At 46.7% G+C, this 17,488-nt stretch overlaps 1 protein-coding gene across 1 annotated transcript in view; it reads left to right on the top strand.

Annotated features, from left to right (window-relative positions):
* ITIH5 (inter-alpha-trypsin inhibitor heavy chain 5) overlaps positions 1 to 17,488 on the top strand; it is a 72,946-nt gene that overhangs the window by 43,703 nt on the left and 11,755 nt on the right. The window contains exon 8 of the mRNA XM_059183767.1: positions 16,140 to 16,308. Coding sequence (XP_059039750.1) covers positions 16,140 to 16,308 — 169 coding nt within the window. The remainder of the gene's footprint in view (positions 1 to 16,139; positions 16,309 to 17,488) is intronic.

Raw genomic sequence — 17,488 nt, 5'->3', positions numbered from 1 at the left:
GTGGTGCATAAACCATGAATCTTGGAACACTGAAAAAATAAAATTAATTTAAAAAATAAAAGGGTTATTTTAAAATTTAAATAAATAAAATATGTATCTGATCTTTCCAAACTTGAGTCTTTGGATCTGTTTTTATTGTTTTTAATTCTCTCCTTGTGTGACTGGTCATTTTTGATTGCATGATGAACATTATATTCAAGCATTTGTTTGTAGAAATAATTGAAGGCCTATGGTGATGAACTTTTCTGCTAAAGAAAGTTTGGGGTGTTTCTTTCAGGTACCAGGGAGATTACAATCTGGGGTCATTTTTTTAAAGGTTTATTTACTGGGGTGCCTGGGTGGCTCAGTGGATTAAAGCCTCTGCCTTTGGCTCAGGTCATGATCTCAGGGTCCCGGGATCGAGCCCCATATCAGGCTCTCTATTCCTCAGGGAGCCTGCTTCCTCCTCTCTCTCTCTCTGCCTGCCTCTGCCTACTTGTGATCTCTGTCTGTCGAATAAATAAATAAAATCCTTAAAAAAATAAATAAAACATTTATTTACTTATTTTAAAAGAGAGAGCGTGTGCAATTGGGGAGGGGGGCAGAGGGAAAGAGAATCCTGATGCAGACTAATCGCTAAGTGTAGAGCCTGATGCAAGGCTTGATCCAATGACGCTAGATTACTGCCTGAGCTGAAATCAAGAATCAGCCATTTAACCAACTGAGCCACCCAGGTGCCTAATCAGGGATCATTTTAGTCCATTTTCAGGGCTTGAGATTTTTCTGGGCAGCCCAGCTGGCTCAAAGCTGGATTTCAGTCTTTTCAAGACTGGTTTATTTCTGTAGAGCACAAGATGTAGAGGTTCACAGAGCACCCTCCTTGGTGGGCTCCGGACTTTGACTTTTGACGCCCTCAGCTACTCAAGTGTTGCCCAGCTTCTCAGATGCTACCTTGGCCTTGATAAACATCTTTGATAAAAGTGATCCTAAAGTCAAGCCTGCCTCTTTAAATTTTCATCTTTTCCCAGATATTTTTTCGCACTATTTTGATACTCTCAAGATTTAAGAAAAATACACATTTTGTATATTGCTTTTAAAGTTATTCACAGTGGGAAGGTTGGGTACAAATTACCTGGAGGTTTTCATTATGGACAATGTTTCCCAAAGTGATTAATCACACATATGTGAAACATTCTTTTGTGGTGGTTGATTTTCTGTTCATGTTTGAGAGGCATCACAGCCTTGTCCTGTTTGCTGAATATTCTGAAAATTCTTTGCTTTAGGGACTGCAAGTAGTTTTTGTGACTCTGTTTGCTGGATAACATGCTGACAGGAGAATCATGGCTTCTTTGGAGACATGCTGGCCACAGACGTAGTGTTAATTAGGTCTTGCATCTGAGCCAGCATGGTCATTCCCATTTGGATTTTGAATCAATTAGCAGTTACTGAGTAGGTGCTACAGGCTAGGTTCTCTGGCTGTGTCATGAAATGTCTACGCACCTATAAATCCTCATATTTTCTTTTTTTTTCTTTTTCTTTTTCCTTTCTTTTTAAAAGAATTTATTTATTCATTTGACAGAGATCACAAGTAGGCAGAGAGGCAGGCAGAGAGAGAGAGAGGAGGAAGCAGGCTCCCTGCCGAGCAGAGAGCCCGATGTGGGACTCGATCCCAGGACCCTGAGACCATGACCTGAGCCTAAAGCAGAGGCACTTTAATAGTATTTTTTAACTTGCATTTTTTAGTTACTAGTACATTTGACTCTTTCATAATCTTATTGACTCTTATTTCCTTTTTGTAAATTATTTCATATTATTTGCCCATTTCTTACACAAGATTACTATTAACTGATCTGGAATAGCTCTTTATCTATTAAAGATAAACCCTTGGCTGTATAAATTTTCCAGCCTTCTGTTCACTTTACTCTGTTTTTACTTAAAAGTTTTAATGTTTTTATATAGCTACAGTTATTGATTTTTTTCCCCCTTTAAAATTCCTTTTCATGGCTTTTAGGTTTAAAAAGTCTTTCCCTACTTCAAAATTAATTAAATAGGCATATTTTCATACTTATTTTGGGGTGTGGTTCATTGATTACATTTCACTTCTTAATCCATATGGAATGCATACTCTGGTAACAGTTTTACATGTTAATAAATTGGTATAGCCTTCTAGAAAACGTGGTTTCAATATCTGTAAAAGGCACAAATTAGTTAGCAGTCCTTGCTCCAGTAATCCTGCTTCTAAGAACCTAATATAAGAAAATGATCGACATGTGGTCAAAGATTTCTACATGAAGACAGTTATCCCAATGCTGTTTCTGATTAGTGAAAAAGAAGATAACTTCAACTCTCTCACTGGTGGCAGAGTGAGTCACTGTTTTTCAGTTGCACTATCCAATACAGTAAGCACTAGTCACACAGGGCTACTTAAATTTAAATGTATTAAAATTAAATAGGATTTTTAGGGGCACCTGGGTGGCTCAGTGGGTTAAGCCGCTGCCTTCGGCTCGGGTCATGATCTCAGGGTCCTGGGATCGAGTCCCGCGTCGAGCTCTCTGCTCGGCAGGGAGCCTGCTTCCTCCTCTCTCTCTGCCTGCCTCTATGCCTACTTGTGATCTCTCTCTGTCAAATAAATAAAATCTTAAAAAAAATAAATAAAATTAAATTAAATAGGATTTTTAAAATGTCAGTTCTTCAACAGCATTAGTCTCATTTGGAGTGCTAATAGCCACCTGTGGCTAGTGGTTGCCACACGGGATACCGTAGGTAGAGAACATCCCTATTCTCACAGGAATTTTTATGGAACAGTACTGGCTTATGGCCATTAAGCTCAGCTTTTTAAAGAATATTTAATAATATTACATATATTCATAATATAAGGGTAAGTAAAAATATCAAAATATAAGACATTTGATGGTAACACAAATTCATATTGGTTGCAGAAATTTTAATTATCAATATTTTCATCAAGTTATGTTTCCTCTCCCCACTGTAAATCTAAACCCTGGCCTCATGAAGGTCATTGCCTTAAAGAAAAGGAAAAAGAGGGCACCTGGGTGGCTCAGTGGGTTAAGCCTCTGCCTTCGGCTCAGGTCATGATCCCAGGGTCCTGGGATCGAGCCCCATATCAGGCTCTCTATTCCTCAGGGAGCCTGTTTTCTCCTCTCTCTCTCTGCCTGCCTCTGCCTACTTGTGATCTCTGTCTGTCAAATAAATAAATAAAATCTTTAAAAAAAATAAATAAGAGATTTATTTACTTATTTTAAAAGAGAGAGCGTGTGAAATTGGGGAGGGGGGCAGAGGGAAAGAGAATCCTGATGCAGGATCTCTGCTCAGCAGGGAGCCTGCTTCCCCCTCTCTCTCTGCCTGCCTCTCTGCCTTCTTGTGATCTCTCTCTGTCAAATAAATAAATAAAATCTTTTTAAAAATGCTATTTATATCTTCTTATTGTCAAACCTCAAATAATGTAAATTACTTATAATGACAGCTTCTGTAGTATGCATTTGCAGAATTCAACAAAATTATAATATTTAAATTATTTCCCAGTAAATATTAAGAAACACCCAAAAGGGTAAAATGCATGATCCGTTCTGCACCTTCACACAAAAGTCATTAAATCACCCAAAGGCTGCAGCAGCTCGAGTGACTCATATCTTTGGCCGCCTGAGTCACATCAGGCCTTAACTTCAAACCCAATCCACCCTAGGGCCCAGGATCTTCTACTTCCGGGGGGAGAAGCATCAGGAATCTTCTTACTAAACCCCTGCATTTCGGGAGGGATTTCCAAGCATGGTGCAAGAGCAGTGTAGAGAAAGACGTCACCCCAGTTGCTCTTCCCCCCTCCTCCCTCATTCCTGGTATGAAAATGCCATTACTGGGCACTGGAAGTCTGGCTTGCACTCTGCCGGCTTCTAAGCGACAGCCTGGCCTCTTTCCCGGAGAACCACCCTGGACGGGCCAAACACATGTCAGAAGCCTCTAGGCAATTTCTAAAGCCTGTCGCTGCCTTGGAGTGTTTGGAAAACCGCTGCCTGTTTTAGCAGCTCTCAGCTGCCCCGAGGCCAGGGCACCAAGTGAAAAGCTTGGTTGGCACCGGAGCCTTGTACACAGTGTCGTGCCTGCTGGTGAAGGGGAAGATGGCTCCGGAGCACGGAGCTTTCACGATGTAGCCACAGGCTTGGCAACATCGGACATTTGTCACAGGTCCCCTGGGGTCCTATGAAGAATCATTCACTGTCTCCCTGGGGGTTCTTGGCTCCGCTCTTCATTGATGGGCCCAAAGTACTTCACTCTGCTTATCACAGTGAGGGGCACAGAGTTGGTGTTGACTAATCTGAACAACTGATTTGTAAAGAACTGTAAGATCCTTAGAATGCTTTCTCCCGATAGGGTATGTCAGTGCCTGGGCACTTTCTGGTTCCGGTCCTAGTCCTAGCAGGACTGAGAGCCTGGAACCCAGGGCTCTACCAGCTTAGGAACAGCTACAGAGCCTCCAGCCGGTTCCTGGCACATGACTTGGCTCTGTTTTCTATCCCACGTGCCTTTGTTGGTGACTCCCGTCGAGCGAGAGGCCTCATGCTAGATCAGGCAAGATTTCTGCCTCTTGATTTCAGCTTGGAAAACCTCTCAGTGGGAGCAGGAGCTGAGAAGAGCCACAGAAAATGTGATCAGCGTAGCCCTTTGATTCTTGATTAGTTTCATGCTTAAAGCCCTGGAACTGGCAAATACGTATCCTCGGGAACAGTAAGGAGAAAATACATTTTTGTATTTTCAAAATACATAATACATTACAAAATACAATAGATTTATGTTTGTAAAATACATTTTTTCTTGCCCAGGGTTTACATGTTCTTCTCTTCCCTTTCCCTAATCTATGTAACTAGATCTACTTCCGCCTTCATATTAAGGAACTTGGCTGACGGACTCTTTCTGGCAACCAATCAGAGGCTAATGAATCATTTACCAGATGTCTTTCATGGTAGAGCTTTCTACAGATTCGTTCCCATCATCTGTGCCATTCTGGGTCCATCCTAGATTCCCATGGAACTTTTGGAAGTCTGTCTTCTTTTCTCCATTGAATTTAGTCATGCGTTTTGGAGAGTAGAGAACAAACACGCTGTTTCTTATCTGTCATTGCCAGATTAAAACGAGGGGAAAGGTGAACATTGCTTGTGCATCATCCATTGGCTTACTTCATGCTCTAGGTCATCAGTTTCATCTTCACATCCAAAATTCATCTTCCTCCAGCCATTTGGGCATTTTACGTGCAACCCTATAGGCAAATAGCCTATCTGTGAGCTCCATGGATTTGGGAAGCATCTTGGTTTTGATCATTAGAGCACAGTCCCAGTGCCCAGCATAGTGCCCAACACAGAGTAGGTAATGATTTTTGCTGAAATACACACTAGCACCTAAACATTAAATGTGGCACACACTTTGGAGTCACAGTAAGTACCATGGAGTGGCCAGTACATACCAAGCACTGTAAGCATTTTACATACTTTTTCATTGACTCTTTCGGCAATCCAGTGAAATAGACAATGCTATCCCTTTTTATAAATGAGAAGGTGAGGGGCAGGAAGGTGACATCACTCTGCTGAAATGCTCTGTTTACTTATGCTGTAAGTAGAAAAGCTCAGCATCAAGCCCAGTGTCCCCCAGCTCTTCCTGATCTACGTCGGACGGATAGACGTAGATCCTACAGTCAGACCACTCTCAAGGACAGGCTCTACCTTCAAGTGACATGATGGGGGTGAGTGCACACAGATGTCAGCTGCCCTGAGAGGCTAAGCGGCTTCAGCCACCAGCAGGTGTCCTTCCTGAAGGGAGCTGTTCTGCTCTGATGCATAGAATTAACCATCAGAGATTTCTTATTTAACTGTGAGCACACGGTGGGCATGGACGGGGAGGCAGACTTCTTTCCTTTTACGAGTTGGGTTGGACAGCCTGAGTGCTGGCATGGAGACAACAGAAGTGGGGAGAGAAGGACAAGGTTGGTGACTGCGAGGTCCAGTGATGTCCTGACCTTCATCCCAGCTGTCCTCTTCAAGAACTTGTGGATCTGCCACAGTCTGAAAGGGAAGCTGTTGGAAAAAACATTAGGTTGTTTTATATGGTGGGGATCAAAGGAAGGGCAGCCTGAGGGTCACTGAATGGCCAGGAAGACGGCCAGGTAAGGCCAGCAGAACCCAGAGGGGGTCAGGGGAGTAGTGACCTGGTTAGAGGAGACAGCTCCCTGAACAAGTGAAGGAACTCAGGAAAGAAAGATGGAGGAAGGCCAAATGAGGTCACGTCTTGGAAATTTGGAGGATGTCAGAGATCGGCACTATATGGCTCTCGAATGAGTAAAGATGGATGATGGAAGGTTGAGATACTCCTGCTTACCTTTTCAGGCTACAGGCCTTGTTGTAAACATCTGAAAGCATGGCTTCAGTTAATAAAAAAAAAATTTCTAGCTCTCCCTTTTCTGGTTTTCTAGAACAAAGGTCAAGAAACTTTTTCGATGGGGACAGACAAGATGGTCTCTGTCCTACTCGTCAAGTGTGCCACATGGCGCAGAGGCAGCCACAGGCCATCTGCACAGAAGCCGTGTTTATGCAACAACAGGCAGCAGGCTGGATTTGTTCCCCAGGCCGCCGTCCTCTGACCCTGGTCGGCGGGGGTGACTAATGGGCAAACTAGAGATTGTTTCAGTTGGTAGTATTCATTCTCGCCGACGGGGCTGCTCTTGTCCAGACATGGCCACCAGTAGTTGTGTGGTCAGAAATACATTGCAAAACAAAGATCTGGGGCTTCGGGCAGGGGACAGAAGGCAATGGGGAAAATGTGTTTTTGACTCTGACTCAGAATATGAGGAAACAGATGATGGATAGAGGGCACAGTATTCTTTCCCCCGGGTCACCACTGAAAACGTGGATTTTTTGTTTCAAAAAGATTCTCCCCTCCACAATGATGGTCTAATTATAAGTCGGAGGACCCCATTTAAGAAACGTTTTGTTGGAGCAGTGAAGATTTATCCAGATGAGGCCACATTTAAGAAGTTCTGTGGTTCCCTGAATGAAGGCACTGCGTGGCTCTCCTACAAAGAAAAAGTGAACACACTAGAGGTCTGAGTTCTCCCACATGATCTGCTCAGGGGGTCCGCCTCCTAGTCAGCATCTGACAGCACGGTCCTGGTGTCCTAGAAGCCTGGCTTCTCCTTTCTGGCGTCCTAACTTTGTACTCAAGACTTGGCGGTCAGGTCATCAGACTTTCTCCATCAAGGGCTAGGGAGGGCCCAAGAGGAAACTTGCTGCAAATAACAAGGAGAGGAATTCTGTCAATTCACGAGGACTGAATGAGATAAGAAATATGGGGGTCTTATCAGGGACTGCCTGCCCCCTGCTGGCTGGGGAACCGGCACCTGGGTGGAATTCTTCAGTGCTGCCCTGCCCCACAGCACGCTGCCCCCTCCCTCCTGCGGGACTCCCAACTCTGCCTCCTGATCCCACCTTGGCTTTGGCTCCAGACTCCAGATTCTCAAGGAATGAGACAAATATTGATCATATGCAGTGGGAGAGGCACTAGATATAGGGGACACAAAGATAAATATGACAGAACCTTTTCTCTTGAGGGGTCCAGAGGAGAAGGAAAGTCATGTGACAGTTGTTTGCAGAGCGCTCCTGTGGTCAAGGTGTGTGTATGGTCTGGTCATGGCACAGAGCAGGAGCCAATCAGTTCTTTGTAGGAGTGGAGAAGGGGATCATGGACTTCTCAGAGCCAGGGTGTAGTTGAGACTTCAAGGTCTTTAGAAGTTAGTCAAGTTGGTGGGGTGGGAAAGGATAGAAGAGCCAAACAGAGGGAGACAGATAGCATGAGCCAAGCATGGAAGCAAGAGAAAACGTGGGTACCAGCGAAGTCTGTTTAAGTCACTCTAATTAAGGGCCTTAGAAAAAATTAGAAGAAAACAGGAAGGCAAATCATTAAGAGACTCCTAGCTATAGGAAACAAACTCAGGGTTGCTGGAGGGGAAGCAGGTGGGGTGCTGGACATTACGGAGGCCACGAGATGGAATGAGCACTGGGTGTTCTGTGCATGTGATGAGTCACTCTGAAACTAATGATATACCAGATGTTAATTAAATTAAATTTAAATTTAAAAAAATTTTTTAAAAAGGACATTAGAATTTTGCTGGAGAAGAGAAATATGGAACAATCACACGTTCATCAAACCAACATGTCACATAGACAGTAGAAAGAATTTTAGGGATGATAAAGAGCTTGAGGTACTCAACAAAAGATTAATGACAGAGATGACATAGGAACTAGTCCTTGAAGATGGGACCCAGTTTTCTTTTCTTTTCGTTTTCTTTTTATTTTCTTATTTGAAAGAGAGAGAGAGCATGAGTCGGGGTGAGGGGGAGGGAGAGAGGGAGAAGCAGACTTCCTGCTGAGCAGGGAGCCCCATGCAGGGCTTGATCCCAGGACCCCAGGATCATGACCTGAACCAAAGGCAGAAGCTTAACCAACTGAGGCATCCAGGCACCCCTAGGACAGTTTTCTTGACAGGAAAGGAGGGAGTGAATTCTTGGTTGAGGAAAAACCTGAAAAAAGTCATGAAGCAGGAGTGAATATGCCATTGCTGGAAAGTGGGCCCTTGAGCCTAAGAGTCTTGCATAAAGCTGCTTCCTTTGAAGGGCAGCACCGCCGGCGGAACAGTGAGCAGAGAAAAACTCCTGCCTTCTCTGCTCCTGACCTAGCTCTCCAGAATCAGTCCCCTTCTACAAATAGGGTTGAGTGTTACCAACATTCAGAAGAAAAAGTAACCAACCCCCAAGAATGAAGTTCACCTAATTTTAGAATCTCTTCCCTCCTGCTACCAGAATTTCACTTTCCAGTCTCACAGCGTCTTTAAGAGTATGGGACACTGAAGGAGACACAGGGATGTCTTTGCTCTCCCTGCCTGGTGATGGATGACTCCGCTTCCTCTACATAGTTTCTTGTGGATACTGTCCACATGTGCAGATATGCCATGTTTACTTATTAGCTCTTCCACTGTTTTGTACTGGGCGTCGCTTTCTCTAAGCCTCCCCAATCTTTCTCTCATGTTCTTAATGTTTGTCAAGGCACATCCTCGGAGATTTATAGCAACTGGCATAGGGTGGACCCACACCAGGGAAACAGGAATCGTGAGAACTCACATGTAGGGGAAAGTTGAATGAGTCAAAGGGCAAAGAATCAGTCTCTCTCACACACACACACACACACACACACACAAAATCTGTAGAATGAAAGAGGCAGGGCTTCAGAATCCAAACACGCTGTTGGGCAATATAAAGTTAACAATTTAGACCAGGGGCAGGGGACTGAGGACCTGGTCAGGTCGGTCAGTAGGTGTGTCAGAACACGGATGAAGAACACCAGTTACCAAGGAGATGTGTGAACATGGGTGAAAATGGTCAGCATCCTCTTATTCACTTCCTGTTAGCACCGGAAGCCACCCCTGCGGATGGCCGCCGGGAGCCTGCACACAGAAGAGGTAGGGCCGCATCTTTGGCCAGGGTGAGAAGTGTGGGATCAACACTGAGAGAAAATCCCGAGGAGTATCAACCTTCCTTAAGAAGAGAAGTGAAAAAAATAACTTTTTGAGCCTTGAGTTGTTTACACATAAAGCATAAAAGATGGATGTGCTTAATCTCTAAGGAATCAAAGATGTTAATGTTATTGGCAGAGAGCCTTTTAGAAAAATGCACAAATGACATTATTAGGCAAATGTTTCATACATTTGTCAAAAAAAAGTCAAAACATTAGGTAATGAATCTTAACATTAGCCAGAGCATTAACATGAGTTTGCTTCTCAAGTGAGATTAATGTTATTTTCAAACACAAAGACTCGTGAATGTGGTTATGTTTATATTGCAAAGGACGTTCTAATATCTGAATCTAGTCAGACCTTTTTGCTGTTGTTGTTCTTAAGGCTGAATTTAGCCAGAACTTAGTATTTAACAGTTAGCCTCTTTCAGATCCAGTCCTGAGGGAACACCTATATTTAGGCTAAGAGGTTGCTTTTCTCTATGAAATAACCACCACTGTATATTTTTATACAGATTGCATAAGCACATAAGTAATTAGGTATCAGGACAGATTCATAGGATAGCCTAGCACAGTACTGTGCTGAAAAAGCTTTTGAAATTAGAATTCAAACAGTCAAGGAAATTACGGCATGAAATCATAACAGTTTTAAATACAGGAACCTTACAGTTTTGCTTAATTTCAATATCCCCTTCATAATAGTATGAGCATTAAGATGTAGAGACTAAAGAAATAGTGTTTTGTATGTTTACTTGGTGAAATTTCAAGTTACTATTTAGCATCTACTAAACTTGGAAAGCGTTAAAAGATGTGATGACTTCTAGTCCGAATTTTTCATTTATATGGAAACCTCCTAGTCTCTACTCTTTTTGTAGAGAACACATTGGCCAGTAGAAAAAGGGTTTTGGTTTCTTTCAGCAAGATGCCTCAAATCTGACCAAGATAATTTTTTAAATATTTTCTTTCTTATATTATAGTTTGGATATTTTATTTTATTTTATTTTTAAAGATTTTATTTATTAATTTGACAGACAGTGATCACAAGGAGGCAGAGAGGCAGGCACAGAGAGAGGGGAGGGTTAGCAGGCTCCCTGATGCGGGACTCGATCCCAGGACCCTGGGATCATGACCTGAGCTGAAGGCAGAGGCTTTAACCCACTGAGCCACCCAGGCACCCTGGAAATTTTATTTTTAATGTAACTTATATAATGGGTTTGGTTTTAGGGAATGTGTGTGGCAGAGGCAACAAGAGGCATTGTGTGATCACTGATTTCCTTTGTTACTTCACAGAACCTCCTCAGGTGTCTTTATACTGTAATCAGTGGAGTAACATAATTTTTTAATGTTCCGGTTAGCTCTCTGAAACCAATCTGTAGCTAGGTTGTTTGTTTGTTTTTTTAAGTGTAACAGTGATCTAAGCATGAATATGTTATAGAGAAATAGTCCTTCTCACTCAATTTATTGCCTTGCTCCTAAAGTTAGGATTTTTAAAAAAAAATCTGATGATTTAGGGTCAGTCACAGGAAGATTTCAGAAACCGTTCATTCGAATCAGGGAAAGACTTGTAGTATGCAGATATGAGATTCTCTTGCCTCTTAGGGATTTTCTGTGATCTTGAAATACTATGGCCTTAAAATACCCGCCCCTGAAGCATAACTGGTACCTGCGGACCACAGCTTCTACTGGCGACTGTGGCAGCTGTGGTCTTGACCATGACCCTGACTCCAGGGAGACTTGGGACAGCAGCATGCGTGGAAGCCTGTGGGGTGTGCAGACAGATGCTGGGATGGCCGGCACATCAGGGCTCCTGCTGCGGGCTTAGGCCCCTTAAGGTTGCAGGGATCTGATGCTGCCAACTTTCATGGAGTCTCAGACACTCTCTCTCTCTCTCTCTTAAAAAGAGAGAGATAGAGAGAAAAGGGTAGGGGACAGAGGGAGAGGTATAGACTCCCAAGCAGAATCCCTGCAAAGCGTGGAGCCTGACACGGGGCTCGATCCCATGACCGCAAGATTATGACCTTAGCTGAAACCAAGAGTCGGATGCTTAACCCACTGAGCCACACAGGTGCCCCTGAGTCACAGACTTTTATTTGTGTCTGTCCCTTTGTACAGAATGACTACAAGGACACATTGCTCCCCAGACAGCAAGGGCTTCCCCCTGCGGGCTAACAGGAGGACAGTATAAATATGCTTCCCCTTCCCCCATTGCCTGTACCCACCTAGGGAAGGGCGAAGGCTGGCCCATAGGCAGAGTTTATAGTGGACACAGTCCATTTCTGGGTGTGCTTCTCAGAAACTTAGGGCTGTTTTCCTGATGTGTATCTGTTGATCACAATTCTTATTTGTGGCCCAGCTCAGACGTGAGAAGGGCTTAAGTTTCTTCGTGGCATTTTTTAAAAAGCTGTTTATCATGGGCACTTTTTCTGTTGGGTTCATTCAAAAGGACCATGTGGGGAAATGAAAGGGAATATACGCACTTGGAAAACATTTTAGACTGCGGCAAGTGACAGCGCTGCTTAGGAGAACAGCACGGCTATTCTGCTGAGAACACAGAATGGCTAATATCTACTACCCTTGAACTTGGATTTCATCTATGATGTCATGACTCCCCTGGTATGATGCCCAAGAATCCAGACTTTGTGGTACAAAAGGCCTTTTGTGTCAGAGATATTTCCCGTGAGTGTGGTTTCGTTCAGACACAGAAATGTTTGGGAAAAGCTGCGTCATCGGGATCCATGATGAAGGTGGTCCCCAGGGCGGCCAGGCAGCGGGGTCTGTCATGGGTTCCACTGACATTTCACTCTGAGGGTCTTTTTACACAATGCTTCCCTGCTTGTGAAGTGTTGAATGGTCGTTCACGACCTGGGTTAGCAAAGCAGAATGCTCACCCTCTTGAGGGCTGTGCCAAAAGCCTGCAGCTAGGAGGGCTCCGTTTGGCCGGGAAGGCGGAGAGGAGGTTTCTATCCCTTATCCTAGTTTAATGCAGGGACCCAAAGCGCACGACCAGATCTGCCTCCTGGACACTCCCCTCCCTGGGTGTGGCACTGCCAAGGGGGCGTCATGCGTTAGCTGCGGGGACCCCGCTCTGCCCTTTCAACGGACACATCAGAGGACACCATATATGTCTCTATCGTGAAGATCCACTACAACATGGGGACCGTAGCCAACCACACTGAATGAATGCATAATCTGTACCTGAAGGACAGAGATGAAAAGACTTACTTAGCAACAACCCCACGGCAGAGCTGGAATGAACTTCTAAGGCATTGTTTTCAAAGGACATGCTTCCTCCTTCTAACCTAAGGAGAGTACACATGAGAAGAGGAATTCGTCACCATAAAATAGTTTCAAGAAGGAACAGGCCCCTTTCTTGGCTGTTCTAGATAGGTAGGACTAAAAGGCATCTTTAATCACCGGGCAGGCCAAGGGCTTCCTCACGACCTGAACTGTAAGGAGTACGTCCTTTTGTGGTGTCAGATACACACCATCTGGAAGGTTCCTGTCCCTATGCAGGCTGGGATCTGTGGATTACGCTCTCTGATCACCAGGAAGTGTGTGGGTGGCCGTGTCTGTGGAGCGGCGCCTCCAGGAACTGCTCGCCACCCACAGAGGAGATGGGTGGCTCTGAGGCTGGCCAGTCTCTAAGAACGCTCCTCCTCCGCCACGGCCTCCTGTGCTCCTTACTTCTTTCCCTCTGCACAGGGCATGGTTTTCCTGCCTCTTCCCAATCGCCTTTTCCCCCCAGGACTCCCTGATTCCTCCCCAGCAGGCGGACCACCTGATAGTGGATACTGTACCCCGAAGAAAGCCCTTGTCCCCGAGAATAAACACGAACAGTGGTGACACGCTGGAGGCGCTCCGGTGACCTGGAGGCTGAGGGTGGTTTGGCAATGCTGGACAACGAGCCACGCTCACTAGTTACCCCTACCCCCAGTGGTATTCATCTGCGCAGAAACTCTATGCCAAGTATACAATCCTATGTTGTAGATGCCAGTTTTAAAAGGTCTCCAGGGAGGACATTTGCACGTGTCCGGTGGTCACCTGGTAACAAGTTAATTTCAGGGCGACCTCACCCCAGGGGGTGTGTCTTGGAGTTACCTGTCTCAAGCAGGCAGGTCCTTCCTAGTGGGCAAGGGCAGTTAGTGGAGCTTTGGGGGTGGGAAAGAAAGCGAAGGAACATTGCTTGCTGGGACATCCAGGGTCTTTCCCTTTAGGTGACGCTCATTGGAGAGGGCCTGGGGAATAACTGGTAACTATCCTTGTATGTCCGTGCGCTTGCACTGGAAGCTTCCACAGGTTTTCTCCGTTGTCATCCTTCAGGCCCTTTAGGGTTTGGACCGACCCCTCTCCTGTGCCGCCTCTTTGCCTCCAGGGTCGTTCAGGCCTTCAGACAGGCTTGGGCTGCACATTCTCTGCCTCTCTGAGCTTCCTCTGATCTTTCTGGAATGCGCTTACCCTGTTTTCTGGATTGGACTCTTGGAAAGTCTGGCAGGTTGAGGTTCATCTTCAGCGTGTAAACATAGTGTGCAGAAACACCAGCTGAGGTCCCCTGGCATTCACTCTCCTGTCTGGACACTCACTTTCTGCTTGCCTTTTACGCCTTCCAAGAATGCGGAGCACCCAGGGCTGCCGGCCCATCTAAGGAGAGAGTAGGAGCCCGCAGGCCGTTCATCGAGGGCACTGGCTGCAGGCCACTGCGGCAGCTTCTCCCCAGGCCCCTGGGGATGAGGGCTGGGAGGCTGTCCGAAAGGTCCCGATGCAACTGGAAACGGAGCCTCGCAAGCCCGCTGGCCTGCCGTCCCTCGGTGCATATGAGGATACGCGGCAGCTGTGGCCTTACAAGGTCACAAGGAGCCTGTAGTTGCTGAGCTGAGGGGAGGGAGGTGGAGAAGCGGGAACAGACTCTTCCTTAAGCAGAATATCCAGCACAATGGGAGGAAAATAGCCACAGAGGAGTAGGCGGCCTCTCTCCGGGTCCTCAGCACGCTATTTAAGGATCCCGAAGGATGCCAGCAGCTGAACAAACCCCAGGCTTCCCCTGCCCGAGCCCTCGGCTGGTGGTTGCTGCCAGCTCGGTGCTCCAAGCCACGTGAGCCTTTCCAGGCGCCTGCCTCAGACCTGGGCTCCCAGCGGTGCTGTCTCGGGGACAGCTCCCTGTTGTCCTGTCCCCTCGCCCCTGCGGCCCTGCAGGCCTCCCAGAGGTCTAGGCTGTGGGGCTGGGAGCGGGGCCTGGCTTGTGTCGCCTGCGCTTGGAAGGAAGGCTGCGTCGTGGAAGTCCCGCCGGCTTCCTGGCTGACAGCGTGTCCGCCTCGGCGCGCTCTGCCCGCGTCTGTTTGCTGAAATTATCTGATTTTCACACGGACGCGGCCTAGCGGTCACTTCTGTGCTTCCTTCGCGGCTTCTCAGTATCGTCTTCCCGGGGTTCTCCAGGACGGGGCAGGTGTCTCTCTGACTTCCTCGGTGTTCAGGAAGTATTTGGCATTCCACACACCTGTCACCACCCTCTGCTTCCCTCCGTCTCTCTCTCCCTCTCTCTCTCTCTCTCTCTTTTACTCATTCAACACACTTGCCTTCACTGCTTTCCAGAATTTCCTTCCTAGTCTTTCACGCGATCCGGTTCCTTTTACCCGCCTATTCCTGCTTCCCTGTGAGGTCTTTCCCTGCGGCTGCAGCAACCCCCCGCCCGTGTTTTCATTCTCTCTCTTTTTTTCTTTTTTTAATATAATTTTCTTTTTTTTTTTTTAAAAGATTTTATTTATTTATTTGACAGAGAGAAATCACAAGTAGATAGAGAGACAGGCAGAGAGAGAGAGGGAAGCAGGCTCCCTGCTGAGCAGAGAGCCTGATGCGGGACTCGATCCCAGGACCCTGAGATCATGACCTGAGCCGAAGGCAGCGGCTTAACCCACTGAGCCACCCAGGCGCCCTCATTCTCTTTTAAATTCTTAGCCTGCTTAGTATTTCTGCCTTTAGTTGTACCATTCATAAAGCAGGTACACGGATTGTTCACCGAGTGTCCACGCCCCCACCCCGCGTGTCAGGAGCTCTCGCGCGCACGGGGCCATATGAGGATGCTTGGTTGCTGCCGACCCAGAGCGCACAGTACAGCCAGGGACAAAGATAAACAGCAAATAATCACGACTGGGTCATGATGCACTTTATAACACGAGTATTGTGAGGGCCGTGCCAGCCCAGAAGGGAGAAAATCAGCTGTCTTGGGAGGGGTTAGGACATGCTTCACATGGAGGCTGGGGCACATCAGCTGGGTTTTGAAGAGTGACCGGGAGCTTGTCAGGTGACACATGGGTGTCAGGCAGAGTTGAAGAACCTTCCACTGATGCTGTGATGGTAGAGGCCTGAGACAGCACGACTTGCAGTGGCCTGTGACAGCTCAGATGTAAATGTCCATTCGTGGGGCCCCTGGGGGGCTCAGTCGGCGAGCGTAATTCTGATCCCAGGACCGTGGGATCGAGCCCCGCATCAGGCTCCTGCTCAGCAGGAAGTCTGTTTCTCTCCTGGTGACAGTTTCCAGGCCAGGGGACGCGAGGATGGAGGTGATCAGCTGTGACCCCTTTTATTCCTGTGTTGTTTTAGACCAAGGATGCCCTGTTCACGATTCTCCATGACCTGCGACCCCAGGATCACTTCAGTATCATCGGATTTTCCAACCGCATCAAAGTGTGGAAGGACCATTTGGTGTCGGTGACTCCTGACAACGTGAGAGACGGCAAAGTCTACATTCACCACATGTCGCCCACCGGAGGTAAATACGAGACCTTGTTTTCCTGTTGCCTTTGACGTGGTAGTAAGCGAGTAGCCAATTTTCTGCCAGGAGACGAGGATTTGAAAGCTGAAGCTGATCACAGGAAAGCAGATAAGGGTGAGAGCTTTCCCAGAAGCTTGTGTTTCTCTGAGCACCAAGTCTGGAAATTCTCATCTTCCAGGCCCTGAACTGATGATGGTCGGGTTAAGTTAGGGGGAAAATACCTGATAGGTTTTGGAGACTTTCCTGGTTTATCTCATGGATCCAAACAATGAAGCAGTTTTTGGAAACTGCTCTTGGGTGAGGAACCAAAGCCAAAGAGATGTTTCGATGTTTCGGGAGCTCGGGCGCTGGCACCTTGGGAGGCAGCGTGTGGGACAGGGCTGCTGAGCTGTTCGCCTCTCGGCAGGGCTGTGCCAGTGAGCAGAGCACACGTCCCAGGTGGCCAGGGAGATGCAGCACACAGGGAGAGTTCTGGGCTCTGAGTCTTGGCACACGTGGGTTGGGTATGTTGCCCGGGGAAGAGTGTGGGGCACATCAGTTGTTCCAGGATGTGGGGAGAGGAGAGAACCAGAACAGGGTGTTACCCAGCCGTGCTTCTGCGCCCGACATGGGGATCCCTGTCGCTGCTCTCTCCGCCTCCAGTACAGCGGCCCCGTGTTCAGCACTGGAGCGTATGGAAGTCCGTCCAGGCTCCCTCCGCCCTTTCCGCAAGGGCCTTTACAGAGAGGCCGTCTCCTGGGGCTGCTGTCTCAGTCAATTCTAATTTAGTTATTGGGGAACCTAGAAAAATCCAGTTCAGTTTTCTTCCTGCATTTTTCATCTTTCGTCTGTGTATTGTTTTCTCTCCACGATGAAGCTCTGATTTCCCAAATGAACTTCATTTAGAACTTGATTGTGCTTGGATGGAACTCGGACTGCCATGGCATTTCCTACCGGTCTCCACAACAGTGTGGTCTAGGAACCGATTTACTGGGTGATGAAAGAGATGGAAGATTGGATGTAATAATACGGGAGGAAGTAGGGGTAAGACAGGTCCTTGAGGGAGGAAACTCTTCATCTTTGTATGGCCCGTGGTTCCCAGCGCAGGTCCTGATGTGTATAGCTCGTGCTCAACGAGTATTTGTTGTACTGAATGCATTTCAGCAGCACTCCTCACTATTAGTAACGGGGTGTGTGC

This window comes from Mustela lutreola, chromosome 8 (assembly GCF_030435805.1).
Source record: "Mustela lutreola isolate mMusLut2 chromosome 8, mMusLut2.pri, whole genome shotgun sequence".
Taxonomy (NCBI): Eukaryota; Metazoa; Chordata; class Mammalia; order Carnivora; family Mustelidae; genus Mustela; species Mustela lutreola.
This window is presented reverse-complemented; position numbering and strand designations above follow the sequence as displayed.